At 38.8% G+C, this 19,171-nt stretch overlaps 2 protein-coding genes across 10 annotated transcripts; one reads left to right on the top strand and one right to left on the bottom strand.

Moving 5' to 3' along the window:
- The first annotated feature begins 240 nt into the window (after positions 1–240).
- Positions 241–1,975, top strand: LOC143849038 (uncharacterized). The gene is made up of 3 exons (XM_077358089.1): positions 241–632; positions 982–1,152; positions 1,683–1,975. Exons 1-3 carry the CDS (start codon positions 276–278, stop codon positions 1,863–1,865), a joined length of 711 nt encoding a protein of 236 aa, XP_077214204.1. The 5' UTR covers positions 241–275; the 3' UTR covers positions 1,866–1,975.
- Positions 1,976–6,071: 4,096 nt separating this feature from the next.
- Positions 6,072–17,416, bottom strand: LOC143848160 (uncharacterized). 9 transcript variants are annotated; one of them, XR_013235329.1, is made up of 8 exons: positions 16,943–17,416; positions 13,695–13,772; positions 13,465–13,545; positions 10,557–10,711; positions 9,313–10,454; positions 6,781–6,910; positions 6,616–6,681; positions 6,072–6,332 (listed from the first exon to the last, which is right to left on the bottom strand). XR_013235329.1 is itself a non-coding variant. In XM_077357017.1 (7 exons), the coding sequence occupies exons 1-6, from the start codon at positions 17,378–17,380 to the stop codon at positions 6,801–6,803; spliced, it is 2,004 nt and encodes a 667-aa protein (XP_077213132.1). In that variant the 5' UTR covers positions 17,381–17,416; the 3' UTR covers positions 6,072–6,681; positions 6,781–6,800. The 9 variants fall into 9 exon arrangements, 5 of the variants coding, with proteins under 5 accessions (XP_077213132.1, XP_077213134.1, XP_077213133.1 ...); XR_013235330.1 differs by having other exon boundaries at positions 6,785–6,910; XR_013235327.1 differs by having other exon boundaries at positions 6,516–6,910.
- Between the last annotated feature and the right edge of the window lie 1,755 nt (positions 17,417–19,171).

The following is a 19,171-nucleotide window of genomic DNA, read 5'->3' as shown; positions in this document are numbered from 1 at the left end:
ATCAAAACAAAGGACTGCCTGTGGATATCATGAGCCGAATTTTCACCACTCGCTTTCCACAACTCAGCTTTGGCTCAGCCACTCTCTTTTCCCACTTTACACTCAGACAGTCAACGACCTGTCAAAAATCAAACGTCATCAACTGAATTTCAACGTCATCATCCACGTCAGCATCCAGCTAGGCAAGCCCGCTCATAAAACCATCCACTCCATCTCCCTCCCCCTTCACAAAAAATTCCAACTAAAATAACCCACACGCTACCAACACTCGAGCCATGTACGACTACATTGACCTCTTCCCACCAAACTACACCCCCTCCGGTGACTTTCCGATCACCGGACCTACCCCTCCGGCGACCTTGCGATTGCCATCCCTCCCCGATCAATTCACGGCCAATGGGTTCGCCTCCATAGCCGAGGCTCTCGCCGTACTAAAATCCGACGGTGGAAACTCCAATTTCGGCTTCCCGTCATCTCTACCGACGTATCTCCACCGTCCGATCGCAATTCAAAGGAGTTCGAGTAGTCACTCTCTCCAAAAGGATAATTCTCGGCCGCTCTTCTCACCCCGCGGGATCTTAGACTTGCAAGCTGGGTCCATGCGAAGGGTCTTGAGCACGGGCGATTTGCAGGTAGGATTTATGCAATGTTTAAAAACTTCCTGACTCGACAAAGAACTCGCCCGAGTCGAATCCTTTTTACTTCGGTTTCATGTTGAGACAATTTCTTAACAAAATCTCCGAATTATTGATGAATTTTGTTAAATGAAGTACGTTTTTTAACTGGGTTTTTTTTTGTTTTAATTCACATTAAGACAATTGCTTGATAAAATCTTCCAATTATGATGAATTTTGTTAAATTAAGTACATTTTTTAACTGGGTTTTTGTTTTACTTCACATTAAGACTAACAAAAACTCCCAATTATTGATAAGTTTTATTTAATTAAGTACATTTTTAACTGGGTTTTTTGTTTTAATCAGAGAACTAATAGTCTCAAACATAGCCATAGATCAGAAAGTCCTCTGGGACATGAAAACTGTGGCGTGGACGGCATAACAAAAGTCGGACGTTACACCGCTGAAGAGCGAAGAGAGAGGATTGAAAGGTACAGAAGCAAGAGAAACCAGAGGAATTTTCATAAAAAGATCAAGGTATGTTAGTTGTGTTGATCTTTTAGTCCATGTTTGGCAACCAAGAAAAAAAATTTCCATGGAATATTAATATAATCAAGTGGTGACTGTAGAAGAGACTCGAGAGTACACGGGTGATGAGTGGGTGGGAAGTGGCTAAAAGCCAAGAAAAAAAAATAAAGGCTGCTGATATTAGCACTACCAAGTTTTGTTAGTTTCACTAAGTCATCTATGTTTGTTTTTATTTATCAAGCTGTCATAGGTTATTACAATTCCCCATAAGCTTTCAAAAGCCAATTTAAAAAGAAAAGACAAGGTGATTTAGTGCATTTATTAAAACATGGGTGTGCCAACTTCACTAGCGAAAATAAATCTTTTTTATTTTTCCTCTGTTTTTCAACCTTTTCTCTCCCGCTTTCATTCGTAGGACGTTGGGTAAGCTAATATTCCATGGAAAAAAAATTCACAGTTGCCAAACATGGCCTTATTTTAGCTTTCATTTCTTGAAGAGAAGTGATCATAAAAATTTGATTGTTTTGTTCCAAATTTAGTACGCATGTAGGAAGACGCTAGCGGATAGCAGGCCACGAGTGAGAGGGCGATTCGCGAGGAACGAAGAGACGGGGGATAATCTGCAGAGCCAGTGGATCCAGACGGCAATCGACGAGGAGGACGAGGACGAAGATGTGTGGAATAATTTCCTCGACGCCTTTTCCATGAATTTAATTCCTTAACCCAAAACCATGGAAAAGGAATTCAGCATTGTATGTGGTGTTTAATTGTAAGAATTTTTAGGCTTTGTTGCTTTCTTAACCAAAATCTAATGATGCAGTTCATGTCTAAAGATTGGAGTTTGTTTGTAGTTGTAAATAGGAGGTGTTAGCTTTAGTTGGGACCCTCCCACCGCCCCTTTCTTCTATCTTTCTTTGTTTTTTGTTCCACTCGGCAAATGACTCGGCTTGGGCCTCACCATAGGCTACTCTGCACCATTGGATCGAAATTTTTTTATCCCCAAAATGCCCATCAGATGCTATCTCTTAAAACCCTGTTAACTTTTGGGTTTGATTCATGACCCTACTAACATTCCAAACCACAATCATGTTATCTTCCCTTTCTAACTTTGGCCTGAATTTCCTGTTGGAAATGACACATTCATAGACTCTTTTTCTCAAAGATGACCCTTGCATAGTTAGGTGTCCATCCAAAGATACCAATTTATACACTTTTAAGTGATGTGTGTGCGCGCGTGCGTGAGAGAGATGATTAGGCGCAAATAGTTAGAGAAACGATTAGCCGTAAATCGGCTGTAAATAGCTGAAAAACATGGCCAATTAGACAAGCGAGCATGCTTATGATCATTGGATTAGATCGATGTTGGGGCCCGTAGGCTAAGGTGGGGCATACTGGATGGGTGGTACAGATAAGAAGATTGGAGCTTTGATCTGTCTAATACATGGGAATTAAAAGGGATTGTTCGTTGATTGAAGAGAGGTGTGTTGATGGCCTGGCATAGGTTGGCCTTTGGTGTGAACAGTATCGACCCAAGCCTAATTATAAGGTAAAATTCAGCGTGATTACCCTGAGGGCCCGGCCCATTATAATCGCCATCAAATTGAGGTGGGCCATTTTTCGTAGGGATGATGACTCCAGTCACCTGAGAAAAAAAAAATGAAAAATAAACAAACAAGGTGAGGGGTGAGATTTGTTATTTTAACAGGGTGTGAAAAAAACATGTTGAAGTGTAATAGTGTTCGCTCAAAGCGAAAAACTGGCTATGGTTGATCCTATCATCTTCCAACCAAGATCGGACAGTGATGATGAAAAGTTGAACCCATTGAATATCACCACCTCCTACAAGTTTAGGGTTTGTTTCGTCAGCAGGTGATGGGATTTGCCCATAGTCAATTATCAAATTGGGTGTTCCATACCGGATGAGAGCTTCTAATATAATTTCTCATGTACATTTGAGACTAATAATTAGTGCTCCTCCGTAAATTTATAATCTTTTATATCTTGTTTCTCGGCCGAGGAGCCAGCATCGTTCCTATGCTGATAATTTATACTCTCTTATTTCTAATACTTAATGGAAAAAACTAGCGATATAAGATAAGAGAGCACCTTCTTAGGCCCTATTCGGATTGGATCTTTTTATGGAAAGGAAAAATATCCAGAAGTATACTTTTTTTTACAAAGGAAAAACAATGAACTTGAACCAACCCAATTCAATTTTCACTTAGATAGACCTTTAATTTATAATAATATCCCACTAAGTTAACCATAATCATATCATTTCCCTCTAAAATGTGGAAAGAGAAAAACATTGTCAGAAAGACTTTTCTTGTCATCCAATTAGGGCCTTAAAGAGCATTGTTCAAAGTACATACAGGTAGGGTTTTAAATTTCGACCGAAATCCGAGGTCAACACTGAAACGTTCCGAAACCGAAATTCCCGAAACGTACCAAATTTCAGTCCTTTACAAAATTTCAGCCGAAAGTACTGATATTTCAGCCTCAAAAACGACATTTCGAGCACCCGAAACTTCTGGATTTCGGCTAAAATTTCAATTCCGGATAGGACCGAGATCACCTCTGAAACCAAAATTTAAAACCTTGCAAACAAGTGAATAATAATATTGTTCGAAGTACATATCGTAAGTAGTATAAGGTACATAAGAAATGTTCGTCAGTCTAGCTTCAGCAGTATCTCTTCAGTAGAATTTATTGCTGTTGTCATAACCGCCATGGACTCTGATGTAATAGCAGTAGTGACACCAATAACAAATGCAGGGAAGATAATAGTACTAGACTCCCAGCTAGCAGTGGCAGTGGGAGGTCTCTCTGGGTTTTCCCTTCCCCGATAGATAGGTATAAAACCTAGAGGACTAGAAATGCGGGCAAGGCCAGGACAAAGAGTTGGGTGAAGCGCTAAGTGGGTCGGGGTAAGAGGATGGACAGCAGTAATCTAATAATTAATACTCTACCACCTTATATAAAATGCGGCTGCCAGTGATATTAATTATTAGAGCCCCAACTATACATATATGTGTATATTGTGTGTATATGCACACAAATATTAATGGTAGCCACAGGAAGCTTCGAAGTGTAAGAAGCATTTAGTGCTCTTAGAGATGACAAGAAAATTTGTGTTAAATTAAAAAAGTTCTCAGCCGTCCACTAGTGTATGTCATGACCCTTTTCCGCATGCAGGATAAAGGGCAAGGCAGCTACAAGTATAGCTTGTTTTAGTATGTGGAAAAAAACCTCCAAAAGTAGTGGCCTTGGGATGCTCCATTTATATTAGTCATTAATCAAAGAAACCTTATAATAGAACAGTCTATTTTACTCATTATTTAATGAGAGATAAAACAACAGAGATTAGTATAAAACATATATAGAATCTGACTTTACTTAAAGGCTAGGCTCTTGAACACTGACCTAGAAGCTCCCTAGAGGTGGGAAAATAGCTGTGTATACTCTTAGAGGCATGTGATGGAGTACCCCACTTCATTCAATACCATTAAAACAGATAATTACACAAATAAAACAGAATTTCATATTAATTATATGGGAATTGCGAGCGTCCATCGCAGAAGGCATTTCGCAGAGTGTCTGTTAAATGAGAGAGCAGCCACATAGGCTCAGATTCAGCAGACGCCCCACGGAATGCCTTCTGCGTTGGACGCTAGAAAATCCCTAATTATACATGATTTTTTTATTACATTTTATATAGGGTTCATTAGGTAGACAAGCACAAGCACAAGCACTTATAGTGTGATGATTAAGTTGATAATTGCAATTTTTATTTTATTATAAATTTCAGGTGTTAGCGTGACAGGAGATTAGAAAATGGCTTAACATTTACTAATAAATAGAGAATTCTATGACCGAAAAGAGGTTTGTGAGGCGACAATAGGCGATTAGTTTACGAAAGAAAGAAGAAATTTTCAATTGTATGATTAGAGCCTTTTGTGGTTACGGGGATTTTTAGGTACTCTAAAGAGCTTAGCTTTAGATTAAAAGGTAATCAAGTGGGGGGAGAATTCAAAGAGTCCACATGAGGTGTTGAGACAGATCATGACTTTGGAAGCTGATTTTTTATTAACCCTCTGGTTTATGGGAGAGCTTGATGTTATGATTAAAACACATGAGTGAAAGTAACTCTCTGAACCTTGTATTAAATTGAAAATTTCTAAAAAAAAATTATTTATTTGCGGCGCCAATGCAAACCTACCAACTTCTACACGAATTGTGCCGCCACACATCCACACGTGTAGCTACATTCGCATGATCTATGAACAGGAACAATTACATGTTTAGAAGACAAAGTAAATGATTTTTAGCGTTTTTTAAGCGCCCTCCTATAATTAACTTCGGTGTTTCGCTAATTGATTTAGAGAATCGGGAAAAAAAAACTTTTTATTGGTTGAAAATTGCAAAGAAATACAGATTAAAATGTTGTAATTCTTTATAATTTCAAATCTCCGATGACGCATACCGTACCGTGTATTTTGTTTAATTAATCTGATTGATCACTGAAATCCAATCCGAAATTTCAAGATTGTTAGATAAATTCAAATCAAACTGTGATGACTCCTTTTTGTTTTGTTTTGTGATGAACTGATGATGTAATGAAAAATGGGGCCCATAAAATTGTAATGTGATCTGAACCATTCATCAGATACCAATCGGACAGTCCAAGTTGTCCGATCAACGGCTGACAAACCTTTAAAGAGAAAATAGAGATGCATCAGCAGAACTCCTACAAAAATGAGTTACAGTGATCCATGGAAAAAGACCTCAGAAGCCCATTTGGGTTTAAGCTGATAAAAGGAAAAGGAAAAGGAAAAGGAAATGATATCTGCATTCCCTTGTCTTGATACTGGCACTCTCTTCGTTTCACACTTTCTTGATTGACTGTAGTTAGAATTTGGGTAATTCAAAGAGCTAAACGAGATTACTGTGAGTGTCATTATTGAAACAAGGGAGTGGGGAATATCAGCCTTAAATACACAAATAAAGGAAATAATCTAGTGTGAAACAGCAGGAGCAAATTGATAACAACCACTTGAAATTTCAAAACAAATGGGGCCCATTTTCCATTACCATCCGATCTTGATTTGACGGCTATACTATTCACCATGTCAAACTTTCACTTTGGGAGAACTGTGGCGCTGTCATTCCCTGAATATTTATCTTCAGTTCTAATGAGACCAAAAAAAAAACAAGTGAGAATGTCATACTTCAAAGATGATAGAGCAAGGATTTAGATTTCAGCTTGTTCCACAGTCTACATAAGGTTAATTATTTGTTTATGCATTTGACAGGTAATCTTGGTTTAAGGCTGATGGAAATTAATTACACTGTGTTGGAAGAACAAACCATACTAGGAAAAATTATTCAAGCAAGCTCTGGTAGATCAATGCTTTGTCTGACGTAGATTACAATCAAAACAAGCTGAGGTTAAGGCTGATGGAAAATAATTACATTCTGTTGAAGAACAAACCATATTCTCTGCAAAATTCTTCAAGCTATGGTAGACCACAGCTTTGTCTGAAAGAGGTAGATTACAAGTAAAACAAGTTGACTAAGGAAATCCTCTCTCAATTAGTAATATAATTTCTGCCGATCAAAATAAATAGGACTTAATACCTACACAATGGTCTTTCAACTTATCTTTTTGATCGCCGTGGTTTCTTATTGAGAAGTACGGGGTTGAACAAACCCTTAAATGGAAATGGAAAAGCCTGATGAGGCAACCTTCGCTTATGTGCGGCTTTCCCTGCAGAGCACAGAACCAAAGAAGAATGTAAGCAAGCACTAAAAGCATGGCAGAGAACGACTTTTAATTCATTCACAGGCAATACGTATTTTTCAAGCTAAAGATGTCCATGGGTGAGAGAAAAAATAGGCATGTGTCATCATTTAAGATAGAAGAAGAAGATCATATAATGTGCCATAAAATATTTACGGTATTACATTAATGGGTACTGAGTATTATGTGTGATTGAAGATGGAATGACTTCAAAGAAATTTGATATTAGATAATGAAATGCCATATATTATGAACTAAATTAATTAAATTTTCACCTACTTCTGATTTTTCTCAAAGTTTTGCCTGGCGCATCATATATACAATCATAACTTTCAAAAACTAATAGCATCATTGTTGGACCCCATTTTGTATCAGTTTTGAGAGGTTATCAGAATAGAAGTTTTGATGCCCTATGACAATCCACATGCCTAAATTAAAATATCATTAGGAAAAAAAACAATGCGTACAGAAACATGATATGAAATGAAAAGTATAAAGAAGACATTTGGGTCTGATTCGTCCTTAAGAAAACACACAAGGCTAAGCCGGAGAGGGTAGAGGACATGATGCCCATTGATCAAACTGTAATTTTGTTCTTAGCGATAACAGAGATATAAACCTGTTGTTGAGAAAGATGGCTGATGAGAGCTGGCAACTTTGGTGGACCACTATTGAGGAAGGTAATGCAGAAGAGGGAGATCCATCAGAGACAGATTTGACCACCAACAACAAATTGGCGTTGCTTCTTGGTGTCCTAAAGATTGTAGATGACATCTAGGATGGTAGCTCGTAGCTGAGCCACCATGAGGTACCTCTGAAAGGCCAAGTCCAGGACGTGAGGTAAAGCAAGGAAAAAAAGGCTAATGAGGAAAAAAAAAACACTTATGCCTACTTTGGATGATGTTGAAAATTCGGGACAGAAATTTATCATTTTTTCGAGTTTTGCATTAAAATATTGACTCGGAGATTTCCCTCTTGAAAATAATAATTTTTCGTAATTTAGCATCAATTATGAAATTTGAGAGGCTGTCAGTTTTCTATATCAGAAGTAATGTGGAAGCAATTGCATTGGATTCTACAGGATATCTCTTCTAAAAGGATCTGTTTTTAGAGGTGCTATTGTATAAGACTCACTCGCATATTGTCATGGGTGCACACTAAAGGTGCTGCTGTGGATGTATGTATTGGGGACATGATATAAGAGTCGGTCACATATTGTCATGGGTGTATGCATTGGGGACTATTGGGGACAAGATATAAGACTCGGTCACATATTGTCATGGGTGCACACTAAAGGTGCTGCTGTGCAGCCTACTATGCATGTGGCATATGTAGATGTATTGGTTCAAAATTCAAATCCAAATTGTGGGGCCTACCACACTTTCCATAGCCAAAAAATTGAACTCGTCAAATGATCATAATTCATAATCGTCCGACCAATAGATGTTTACATGTTGAATTGCAAGCCACTGATGAAATGGTGGTATCATCTGATAGGTGCAAATTTTGAGCAATGGTCCATCCATAGTCGAATCCTTCTATGGGTTGGTTCAGGTTGCCTGCACCCCACTTGTATGCAGACTCACTGCTTGAGAGCACCCAAAATCGTGTTCCTGAAAGCCTTAGTCTATTGCATTATACATTAAAAACATGCCCCGATTGCTTACTTCACTCTGATTCAACCGTCTATAGTCAAAAGGTGTCAAGACCGAACCAACTTTAAGAAAAAGATGAGCTGGGAGCATTGGAAACATTCAACAATAATATTGTGTAAGAACATGCAAAAGATGCCTTCCAAATGAAATCATAGATTCCTTGAACAGATTGAGGTAAACAATAGAAGGTATGAAAATAGATGCTGTACGCAAAACCAACAAATAAATTTTATACCAGCTTTCTATTGAATCTTAAAGGTCAACTATAAAAGCATTCAAAGCAAATCTAAATGAGGAAACCCATGGGCGCCACAAGCTGAGATAAGAGCATTCAATATCAACAGTGTTTTTTCCCTTTTTTTTAATACGTCAAGAAAGCATCATCTCGCAATAGAAAACAAATAAAAGTACAACATGATTTATTTATTTTGAATGGTAAAAGTACAACATGATTTTACTAAAGCAAATCTAAAAGATCTTTATGATTTGTTCTTTTTCTTGCTTACAGTGATTGGTAGATTAAGTTTCAGGAAACAAACAGCCTTTCTCAAAACATAAAGAAAGGAAACAGGTCAGTGCTATTCCACGCACCTTATTGATCTCAAAATAAAAGCCAGATTTCAGAAATTGAAAAGCCAGATAAAACCAACTTTTAAAGAAGCCCCACTTAAGACTAGAAAATTAAGTTCTAACTATTCCTAATTAACTTGGTACCTGGCTTAGCCCTATGCAGGATAGGACCACTAGTTGCAACACAACCTTCTCCTTGCTTGGGCTCTTTCATTTCAACCAAAGCCTCCTCTTGTGGCACATCATTTGCGACAAAAATTTCATCTTGATCCTGCTCCTTGATTTGACCAAAGGCCTTCATTGGTGTATCATCCGCAAATGGAACCTCAACATCGCTGTGAGCCAACAATTCTTTTTTTGCAAAGTCTTCCTCCAAAGGCACGTCACAAGCAGCCAAAGCTACATCTCTTTGTTCATGTTCTTCTTTCTCCGCCAAAATTTCCTCCATTGGCAAATCACATGCATCCAAACCTACATCAAGCCCATTTGGCCCCGTAGTATCATCATTGCAAGCTTCAGAAAGACCAAGTACTTTGGCAACAGAGAGAAGTGTCACAGTCTCGTCCAATGACACCAGATTTCCTTCACTGCTAGAGAAACAATTATTTGATGGTTGACCAGGCAATGACATCCTAGCAGAGTCCGAAAGAGTCAGTGTATCATCCAGTAAAACCAGGTGACCTTCACCGACAGAGGAGGGATGCTCGATTGGCGTATCATCCAACGGCATCCCAGGAGTCCCATCAAGTCCATTTGAATCAGTAGGGACTTCAATGCAGGAAACTCTAGACTCAAGCTCATTGGCATCAGAGAAAAATGTTTTAGCATCATTTGGTGAAACCAGATCAGGTTCACGTCCCGTTCGATCTTCTAACGGAGTACCAGCTAATGACATCCCATCTGCAACCGGAAATCCACTGAGACCATTGGACTGTTTGGGGGTTTCACTGGTGGCAGTAGGAATCACAAGTCTATGGGGAGCAAAGAAAAATGGTGTCGTATCCATTGACAGAATATTGGGTCCACTACTAAAGTTCCGATCATTTAATGGCGTTTGGTCTACCTCAACCTTATTCGAATTTTTGGGTAATTTACCAGCAGCAAAGAAAGAACTTGCAATATCATCCAATGTCAGATCACCTTCACCACTAGAGATGGGATCCCAGCTATGCCAATCGCCAAACCAAGCCCCCTTAGAATCCAATAGTTTGTCATTTGAAATTCTTTCAACCCTAATGGCCTCCTTGTAAAACTGCTTTTTCCTTAGAGCATTAGCTATTAGAGATCTGCATGACATTGAAACAAAATATTACGAATCATAATTTACATGGATTTATCACCACCTCGTTATCTTAAAAGTAATATAAGTGTTCTGCAAGCTGCTAGACCTGCAGTTCCTGGAAATGGCGGCTTTAGCTCGCTCCGTAGAGAGCCCAAACAAAGATGACAAATTTGCAGCATCATATGGCCCTCTAAGTTCATTTGCAGTAGGGGCAGCACTTGAGAAAATGAGGTTTTTCCCCCGTGTCCAATCCACCAGTAACTGGAAATTCAAGCAAGTATGCTCCTTAGCTTACGAAGCCAGTTGTTGATTGAAATGACTAGCATATCAGATATGAATATGTGTATAAAGAAACAAATAGCTCAAGTAAAAAAGACAAAAGTATTTCTGTGAGACATAAGGCAAGCAATCTGAATTTAAATTCATCCAAGTTGAGATAAACTTCCATATATTACATATACAGAAATGCAGATTTGAGAACCCTGTGCGAATCTTCAGCAATGTTATTTAAAATTTGGGAGAAAATCAGTAACTGTAAACATTTCACCAGGTACATGACAGACTGGAATAAAAGTATAAAAAACAATCAGGAAATAAAGAAAAGGTCTTGAGGTGCTTCGCTTCCACAATTCCATACAAATTTTTCATTTGATTTTTTTTTTCTTTTTCTTTTTTGAGAACTAGCCAGGATTTTTTTAGGAAAGGCGCTGAGATAGTCCTAGAAAAGAAAAGGAAAAAAGGTAAATGTTACATGCTAACGTTAGCAGCAACCTCTCTCTCTCTCTCTCTCTCTCTCTCTCTCTCTCTCTCTCTCTCTCTCTCTCTCTCTCTCTATATATATATATATATATATATATATATATATATATATATATATATATATTTGTGTGTATATTAGTGAATTCTAACTAATTACAAGTATGTCATTAGTACATTCACTAATGATGAGCCCCATGCATATATAACATAAAAAAAACACTTAAACACTAAAGTGGTTGACCAATAATGCCATATTATTCTTCTAAAGAAGGTGCCTAGCTAGTTTCTTGAGAACCAGTATTATTATAACCTTGCACAAGTGTAACTGGAACTAGAAGGGGGTAGACATAGGTTCCACAACATGAGTTGACTGGCTCGAAGACGAAAAATATGATGTGTGCCCCAAGAAAGTAATATCATGACGCACAAACTGATATCTAAGGAGAGGAATATACCATCTACAACCCTTTTGGATATGAGAATATCTTAAGAAAACACATTTAGAGAACGTGGATCAAGTTATAGTATATGCTCCAAGAAAGAAATATCATGACGCACAAACTGATATCTTAGGAGAGGACTGTAGCATTAGCATCTACAACCCTTTTGGATACGAGAATATCATAAGAAATCACATTTAGAGAACGTGGATCAAGTTTGGCAGTGATGAGATTTGACACAAGGATATAAAGAAAACAAAGGTGCATCAGGAAACAAAATGGGGTATGCGGTTAATGAATAATTATGAATTTTTCCTTTTGGATTTTGTGTTTTAACCTACTTTGATCATGTGTTTGTGAAGATCTATCAGTTGGTTGTGTGATGGTTCAATCTTTCTTTTTTTTTGAAAGGTGACAGATTTATTAATGAACCAACGAGATTACAGAGGGGGACAAGGAGTCATCCTAGAAAAAGCAGGGTTCCATAAACAGGGCACAGCCACTTACATCGGTCACAATCACTAAAAAAAAGAGAAAATTCCAGATTCAGGTATTAGCCTGATCGACTAGATCCGACGTGATAACCCGAGGAAGAGGCAAATCCACAACCTCCTTGGCCAAACCATTGGCCATAGAATTCGCAGATCTGCACCTATGGCATATCTGAGGATGAATTAGAGAAACCAGGTCCCGGATAGCATCAATAGTGTCGTGAAAGCGCCACGGTCCGGAGGAACGATTGGCAGTCCATGCGATTGCGTTTGACGAATCCCCTTCGACGATAAGAGGCCCGAGATTGTTTAATTGGAACCATTTTAGCCCGAATAATAGGTCCTTCGCCACAGCTTCATTCGTGTCACAGATACCAGCCAGACCCGCATAGGTCATTACAATTCCACCCTCCACATTACGAACAACACCCCCAAATCCCTCCCTACCAGGATTCCCAAAAGAACGTCCATCAAAGTTCAACTTAAACCACCCCTCCAGTGGCAGTTCCCATTGCGGAGTAGCATTGGATGATGTTTTCCTTTCAGAGCCACTTGCCAGTTCCTAAGGATCATGTTAGTTGAATATGGAAGACCTGTTTTGGTTGTGTGATGGTTCAATTTTATAGCAAGTTTTCCACTGTTGATGCTACTTGCATCAATTTGGTTACCCTCCAATGCTAAAATATTAGGGGTTTGATCCATGTCACATGCCTTCACACTTGTGAAGCATAGTTTCCAGAATACGTAATGATGCAAGAAACAGATGCCAAAATCGTTTCATTTTACAACAATTGCAATAGTAGTTACGTATACAAGTATATATTAGGTATTTACAAAGGGACGGGGGTTTCCTAGTAACTATGCTGAGAATGCATATGCAGTAACAGTGTAAGAATAGTCCAAACTTCATCAATGATGTTCTCAGTAATTGGCGGATTTTTTGTTTTACATGTAGAGAAATAAGTATTGAATTATGTTCAGAAGATAATCTCACATTAAATAGACAAATGAATTAGGTTCAGAAGATAATCTTCACATTAAATAGACCAATCCTCATGTTGCTATACTAATATGGATATCTAATATTTTTTTTAACAAAAAAGACTAAGGGATTCACCTTCTTTTAAGAGAATAAAGAAGATCATAATAGAAGTTCCTATGTGACGGTAAAATGTATGTCTTTCAAAAACTATCATTAGATATATCACTTTTATAAAACACAATAGAACTTGTTGCAACTTACAAACCTCATCTAGGTCGCGATTATATTATCTTCTTTTGGTGGGTGATACAATTCTAGTACTTATGATAAAAGAGTTCTCACCTTGGCACCTGGAAGCATTTGCCTCCTTGCGTGAACATCAGAAAGTAGATGAGAGTATGTGATCTCAAAATATATCCCTCTCTGCACACAAGTAATGTTGAAGTGCAAATGAGAACACTCGGAATCTATCCTAACTTGCAAGTTTGTAATATCCACATTTGAGCAAAACTTCAGATATATTGTAAGCCTTGAGAAATATAGAAAAGGATATGCATAGATGTCAAAGAAACCTCAATCGCAGCTTTGACCATGGGAAGCTTTAGACGAAAAGGCAATTTCTGGGAGAAATCTATTGAAATTAAGTCTACCTGCACAAGGAAAATATTTCTAGCTGAGAAAAAGTTACCAAAGAAGCCTTATGCTTCAAAATATATCTACCGTGTTGCAATTTTCTTAAAAATAAAACAAAATAAAAACAATTGAATTTTCTATATTTTTCATTTTCAAAAAGTAAAAAACAATTGAACTTTGTCTTGTTGCAAACTCAATGTGAATAGCAAATGAATTTATTAGGAGCAAGGGCAAGGAACATCCTTCAAAAGAAATCATGAAAAAGCCGTAACTACAATTTGAACTTGATTCCAGATAGAGAAACCTTGGTAATAAGAAGGGTATGAATTTGAATATCAATGTGTCATTAGATACATTTCTTTTGTTCTCTTTTGTTAGCAACATACAGGTCAAAGTGAAGAAGCCATCATCATCTTCTACATGTAAGAGAAATAGAAGAAGTCAAGGAAGAAGGAAGAGATAGAAGAGAAAGAAGAAAATTTCATGTGGGTTTAATCCCCAACCCCACGAATTGATGCCTTTAAATAATATCACTTATAAGTAAAAGTTGAGCCATTAGGGTCATCCATGATGGCCCCTATCTAATTAACTTAAAGAAGGAGTACTTAGAGAATCCTTTTGAGTGAAATCTTGTAGTGGGCTTAGTGAGCAATTTGCCTAGTGAGAGGCCATTGTATTTTTCATTTTCTTTTACTTTGTATTTGGCGAGTGTTCGGAGACGCAAAGCTATCTCCGTGGTGGGATCTTCACCAAAGTTATGAAGATCGGATTGTAACGGTACCGTTTTTAGTGAAAGCCATCAAATGGAGTGGATGTAGGTCCACGTCTGGACTGAACCACTATAAAATTCCTTGGTGCACTCTTTTCTCTCACTTGCTCTTTATCTTTACTTGTGCATCTTGATTTTTATCTCTCTTTTTTTAATTGGGAATTGTTATTTGGTTTTAAATTTGGCATTAATTCTTAAAAAGGGCAAAATTTTCTAAAACCCAATTCACCCCCCTCCTCTAGGGTTTCCATCATACATGGGCCTCATATAGTATTTTCAAAATGGTTGAATCAACTCGGTCTTGAATTAAACCTTCAACTCGGTCTTGAATTTGGTCGAACCAAGGGCGAATCTCCAAGGAACAGGGTGACTCCCCTTAAACCATTTTATGACATTAAGGGAATCCCCTTCAACTACTACTTGATCCATGAGATTAAAATTGATCAATCTTAATCCCTGAAGCACTGCCCTCACCTCTGCTTCATTGGAGTCCACAATGCCAATTGAGACGGAGAAAGCCCACAAAGTGTTCCCACCTTGCCTCAGTGAGTAAGAGTGGAAGACTTGTCTCACTTCAACAAACGGACGGGACCTACCATACGTAAAGTCAGAAAAGAAGATCAGAAGACCTTATAAAAATTGATCCTACTAGCCGTATGAAAGAAGGTTGCCAATTCAAGAGCGTTCACCCGAGGCGGGGCTGGAATATCCCGCACTTGGGCTAGGGTGAGGCTGTAGGACCAAAGGCAATTTGTCGATAGAATGATTTGAGGCATAATACCCTGGTAAAGCTCCAAATCCAAACCCTCTTATCCTCGCCTGACCTTCTAATATACTGAGATTCCAGCAACTAAATGAGGTTTGCAACTCAATCTAACTCCATGTCAAAGAAGTTTCTCCTAAACTCAACTTTCCAGAAGACTATGCTCTCCCCCATTCAAAGCACTCATTCACCCAAGCTTCCCTATTCGCCACTACAGAAAATAGACCAGGGAATACTATCTTCAATGGTACCTCACCACACCACTTGTCATGCCGTGCCAGAACTGGATTCTCTCTCCTGAATAGAGCTTATATCTGATCCCTTCATTAAATTTATCTTTCTACCTCGAGATCTCACACCACACCGTCAATCCCCGTGTCTGAATTTATCATCTGATGTCCAATGTCCTGGGAGGGATCCATACTTACGCTTAAATGAACTGAGCCCAAAGGTGATGCATCTCTTCTACAAATCGTCATAGCCATTTTCCCAAGAGAGGACTATTAACTGCTTTTAGCTTTTTGATTCCAGGCCCACGCACTTGATATGGTTTACATACCTCCTCTCAAGTTCCAACTTACTAAATGCAAATTTCACTTCTTGTCTGATCCCCCAAAGGAACCTCTTCTGTATTTGTTCTATGTGTTCATCACACTCAAGGGCCATTTGAATACAGATAAGCAATAAATTGGAATGTTTGCCAAAATTGCCTTGATGAGAGTTATCCTCCCTCCTAGAGAAACCAAGTTTCGCTTCTATGTAGCAAGCCTCTTTTCCACCCTTTCGACTATTAGGTCTCACTCCCTCCTCCTTGTCCTTCCATCTCCTAAGGGTAAACCTATGTAAGAAGTTGGGAAATTATCACCTTGAATCCCAACAAGCCGGCTAGTCCATCCAACTTTTCTGAGCCCATATGGATACCCGAGATCCTTGATTTGCTAAAGTTCAATCACGGACTAGTTACTACCTCATAGCATCTCAGGATAACCTTCAAATTAAGAACCTTATCCATTTTCGGTGAGCTAAAAACCAAAGTATCATCTGCAAAATGAAGATCATAGACCTCTAGGTTTTGGGATCCCATTCTAAATCCCTCTGTCAGCCTCCGAGACCTTCCTTTGTCCAACATTCTGCTCAATACCTCTACTGCTCACTATAGCTACTAATCAACTTCTTCTGTTTCGCCAATTCCAAATCAGATACTACACAATTGGGATGATTCAGTACCCATGCTAATGCAAAAACAATGAAGAACCCACAAAATTAAGAACCCTATGCACCAAACCTAAACAAAATCATACAAAAAAGCACATTCCACAGTGCACATATTCTAAAATTTATGAATCATAATGAATCACAAATGGGGTAACTGATTATTTCTTTATACACAATTCCTTATTTCTATCTCCATAAATTTCCAACAATATAAATATCGCTTTTCGGAGGAAAAAAAAAACAAGGCTACTGATACTGGCCCTACCATATTTTGATAATTGCACAAACTCCGCTTGTCTTTTATTTTCTAATCGGCTTCTGAGAGCTTTTTGGGAACTGTAATAACCATTGACAACCTTTTAAATAATAAAAGACAAGATGAATTTGTGCAATTATCAAAACTGGTAGTGCCAATTCAGTAGCCAGAAACAAAATCATACCTCGGAAACCTTGCAGGCCTGATCAAATGCAATCTGATTTAAGGGTCGGACGGCGACCAAATCGTAAGTTTTGAGAATGGGATTGCCTGAATTTAGGGCGGAAGCGTGGACGGATGAATCAACGGCTACGGTGAGGCGAGTGTATTGACGGAAAGGGGAATTGGGTGGGACCCCAAGAAGGTCTCTGTGGAATCGGACGGTGGAGGAGAGAGTGGGAGCGAGTTTGATGAGAGAAGAGAGAGGGAAGAGAGAGATGGTGCATCGATCGGAATCGGACATTACGCCTTTGATCGAACGGTTGTATGCGATTCCGGAATAACCTAATTCCATGGCCTTGACTACCAGTTTCAGTCTGGTGTTTTTGGGGGTGTCCTTGGAAGATCCATGGGGGTGATTTGCTTCTTGTAGGAAGGGGATGTTGAGGTCGAAAAAGACCATGATGAGAGAGAGAGAGAGAGAGGGGTTTGAAAGGGGTTTTTGGGCCTGTGGAGGGGTTTTGAAAGGGGTTTTTTGGGCTGGGGAAGTGGACAGGACCTCTCTTTCCGTTTTCACGTGAGTGTCACGTGATGTGGGCATGGCTTTAACTTTCGGTTTCGGTACCGGTTTCGGACCCACCGAAATCGAAATTTAGACCGAAATCCGGGAAACAATAAAAACACTATTCTAATCGGTACGGCCGAAATTTCAGAAATTTCGGTCAAAATTTCGGTAAAATATTAAATTAATTAAAAAAAAAACAGGTTTTTGGTGAAATTTTGGAATTTCGGACAAAATAAAATACCATTTTGGGTATGTGACATTTCGGTGTCAGTCCCCCGACCGAAACCCGAAATTTCGGATTTCAGTCGAACTTTAAAACCATGGATGTGGGTCAATTACCTGGAGGGGAGTAGGGGTGCAACTTGGGTCGGGCTCAACCCAAACCCGGTTCAACCCGATTTTGGCTCAGATTGGGTTGGCATTTCCTCTGGTTGGGTTGGCCAATTTCGGGTTGGATTAGGGTCGAGGCAACCCGATCCGAATGGAAATTGACCTCCGTCCTCTAATTTTATCATGATTTTCTTTGGGTTATATTTTCTCTTGTATTTTTCTGTTTTGGTTCTAGGTGAACATGAACCCAACTTGACCTGATTTTTGGGTTAGTGGGTTATATTAGGATTGAGAGATTTAGAGGCGGGTTGGGTTAGGGTTGACCATCCTTAACCTAAAGCTCGGATTGGGTTGGGTTAGGGTTGAGGAAATGCTATCTCGGGTTGAGGTTAGGGTTGGGTTTATCGAACTGTTCATTTATATCATCCCAACATAGATAGGCCATGCCTCTAAAGTATTCTCTATATGATGATCCTAACCCTCCGATACGTGGAGGTTTCTACACTTACATATCTATGTCTGCCTTTGCATTGCCGGAATCAGGAAACGAAATCGACATTATGTTATGATTCCTATTCTGATTCTCCCTCGAGTAGAGTGAGAAAAAAAAATTCATAAAAAATCTGATAATAATTCCATTTCGACAAGAGTGTACTAAGAATACCACCTCTTGGCTTGGGTTAGCATTTTGCCCCCCTCCAACTCCACCTGAGTGTCAATTACCCTCGCCCCTAATTCCATTCATTTTCGAACTGTCTGGGATGATGTATCTATGAAGACAAACACGGCTGAAAATTTGGGATTCCGCACTCAAAATAGTAAGATTTGGAGCCCTCACTGAATAGAGAGAACTAAGTGCAAATTTTAATGATTTTTTCGTAATTCACTTCCAGAAGGAATAGTTACCTAAGAAATTTACCCTGTGGAGAAGTAAGATACGGATCCAAACGCCCCCCAAGAATAGCTTATCCAAGGATATTTTTACCCCCACAGAGAACAACCCTTCTGACTCGATTGTTTGGTTGTCGCATGCCTCGCATACTCAAGTATTTTCCAAGCAAAACAATGCACTTTCTTGTAACTTTATGGTGTTTGGTTGCCAATTTGGCTTCGAAATCTCTAGAGACTGCCAGACGAGTTTTACAATTTATAAATCGCATGTCTGGTGACACGGCATCAATGTCCTCTCCTTATAATTTCGGAGCCAAATTTCTCAAAAAGGAGGATTTTGGCTTCGAAATTATTGCTTTTTCTCATTCTCTCTCTTCCTTCTATATTGGTAATGACACCCTCTCCCATTGCTTTTCGAGATTGACAACCAAACACTACTACGCTATTCTACGAGGTAAATCCTAGGTA

The sequence above is a fragment of the Tasmannia lanceolata genome, unplaced genomic scaffold (genome assembly GCF_043159265.1).
Source record: "Tasmannia lanceolata isolate RefF3 unplaced genomic scaffold, GAP_Taslan_0.1 ptg000016l, whole genome shotgun sequence".
Lineage (NCBI taxonomy): Eukaryota > Viridiplantae > Streptophyta > Magnoliopsida > Canellales > Winteraceae > Tasmannia > Tasmannia lanceolata.
This window is presented reverse-complemented; position numbering and strand designations above follow the sequence as displayed.